The following is a 2,105-nucleotide window of genomic DNA, read 5'->3' as shown; positions in this document are numbered from 1 at the left end:
GACTCGTTAGTGGAGTAGGCGAGGTACGGTCCGGCATATTAGATAGTACCAGCAGAGCATATAAATCACGTTACCAGGGTACGTTCCGGTATACCTAGATACAATAATGTAACCCAAACCCAAGAGGATAGGGTTTATGTCCTATCCTCCCCTATCCCCTATATGTCCTATACCCCCTATATGTCCTATATCCCCTATATGTCCTATACCCCTTATGTCCTATCCCCCCCTATCCTCTTGGGTTTGGGTTACATGATTGTATCTACGGTATACCTAGCTCTAGTAACTATAGCCCGCGTACAGTTGCCGCAGGGCAGTGTATAGCCATAGGTATTTGGTGAGATAGCCAGTTGTGAGAATAAAAATCATATGCAGTTGCCATATAAAGTGCTATAGCCCTGCGGCAACTGTACGTTAGTTACTATACTAGAGCTACGGTATACCGGACTGTACCCAGAGTACGTTCCGGCAGTAATCTGGGGGATATATGTAGACCCTCTCTCAGCGTCACTGCTTGACAATGTGACAGACGTTAGAGAAAGTCATTGTTGTTCAAATTAAGGTCGTATAACTATAATTAAATACCTTGACAGTAATGTTGCACTCAAACTCTGAGCAATCGGTCGATATCGTTTCACGTTCGTGCTGGTATGAGTCCAAATCATGAACAAGATCACCGATGTAATGCTGTTGGTCGGCGTGTATAGGTCCGATGTAATAGCCGTCAAACGTACGGCTAAACTCGACACCTTCTAGGTAAAGATCTTTGTCTTCCAGAAACGCCGTACAGCAGCAGATCCATGCCAGCGCACACGACAGTGACAGCCGCATCCACGTACCCATCCCTCTCGTCCGTAATCTGCAGAAAGCCAGCAAGAGCGCAGTGCAGCAGCGTCACCAGTCTATAGTATAGATACGACCTCTACGCTATCAAGCGGGCGAATAATTTAGTCAGTTACTTTGCGTGCACTAATGTACGTACGCCTGCCTCCAGGCTCCGGTTGCTTGGTAAACGGGATTCAACACCCGTACCCTATTGCGCATACCGTTAAAAAAAACTCCACGACCGGAACAGAAAGAGACAACGTCTGTTTTTTAAAATGATTGCGATAACTATGCATGATAAATAATCAGCGCATATAGCTCGTGCTCGAATTCGCATATATGCCACGCAAAAGCATACATGCTATCAAAAATCGGCCATCTAACTCGACGCAAGAACTAGTTTTATACTCATTTGGGTAGGGGTGTTGCTATTCGCCGGGCGCGAAATTTTTTCCCCCACTGCAGTTCCGGACCCTAACCACTGATCTCTATAATATAATTGATTATATTATAGAGATCGGTGACCCTAACCCTAACCCAAATTAAATTTAATTCACACTAATAATTTAATTGAAATTTTTTTTAAATTAAATTGTTGTAAATAAATCATGTAAATATTTGCGTTAATTGGAAAACAATAGTTAAATTAATAAAAATAGAAAAATACAGAAAACAGGAAAATAATTAAAAAATATGCGGGATTCGAACCAACAACGGTTGAGAATTAACGCCGGCGCGCTACCTGCTCGGCTATACCTGAGAACAATATATACAGTATATATACAGTATATATACAGTGTATATCTCCACCAGCTTCTCCCCTCCTCCTTCTCCACCAGCTTCTCCCCCTCCTCCTCCACCAGCTTCTCCCTTCTCCCCCTCCTTCTTCTCCACCAGCTTCTCCCTTCTCCCCCTCCTCCTTCTCCACCAGCTTCTCCCCTCCTCCTTCTCCACCAGCTTCTCCCCTCCTCCTTCTCCACCAGCTTCTCCCCTTCCTCCTTCTCCACCAGCTTCTCCCTTCTCCCCCTCCTCCTTCTCCACCACCTTCTCCCTTCTCCCCCTCCTCCTTCTCCACCACCTTCTCCCTTCTCCCCCTCCTCCTTCTCCACCAGCTTCTCCACTCCTCCTTCTCCTCCAGCTTCTCCCTTCTCCCCCTCCTCCTCCTCCACCAGCTTCTCCCTTCTCCCCCTCCTCCTTCTCCACCAGCTTCTCCCCTCCTCCTTCTCCACCAGCTTCTCCCCTCCTCCTTCTCCACCAGCTTCTCCCCCTCCTCCTTCTCC

General features: G+C 46.7%; 1 protein-coding gene across 2 annotated transcripts in view; it reads right to left on the bottom strand.

Moving 5' to 3' along the window:
* LOC106810394 (zinc transporter ZIP14-like) overlaps nt 1–900 on the bottom strand; it is an 11,526-nt gene extending 10,626 nt beyond the window's left edge. For both annotated transcript variants that reach the window (XM_014813739.1, XM_014813740.1), the window contains exon 1: nt 586–900. In XM_014813739.1, the coding sequence (XP_014669225.1) occupies nt 586–843 (258 nt within the window). In that variant the 5' untranslated portion in view covers nt 844–900. The remainder of the gene's footprint in view (nt 1–585) is intronic.
* Between the last annotated feature and the right edge of the window lie 1,205 nt (nt 901–2,105).

This window comes from Priapulus caudatus, unplaced genomic scaffold, assembly GCF_000485595.1.
Source record: "Priapulus caudatus unplaced genomic scaffold, Priapulus_caudatus-5.0.1 Scaffold437, whole genome shotgun sequence".
Taxonomy (NCBI): Eukaryota; Metazoa; Priapulida; class Priapulimorpha; order Priapulimorphida; family Priapulidae; genus Priapulus; species Priapulus caudatus.
This window is presented reverse-complemented; position numbering and strand designations above follow the sequence as displayed.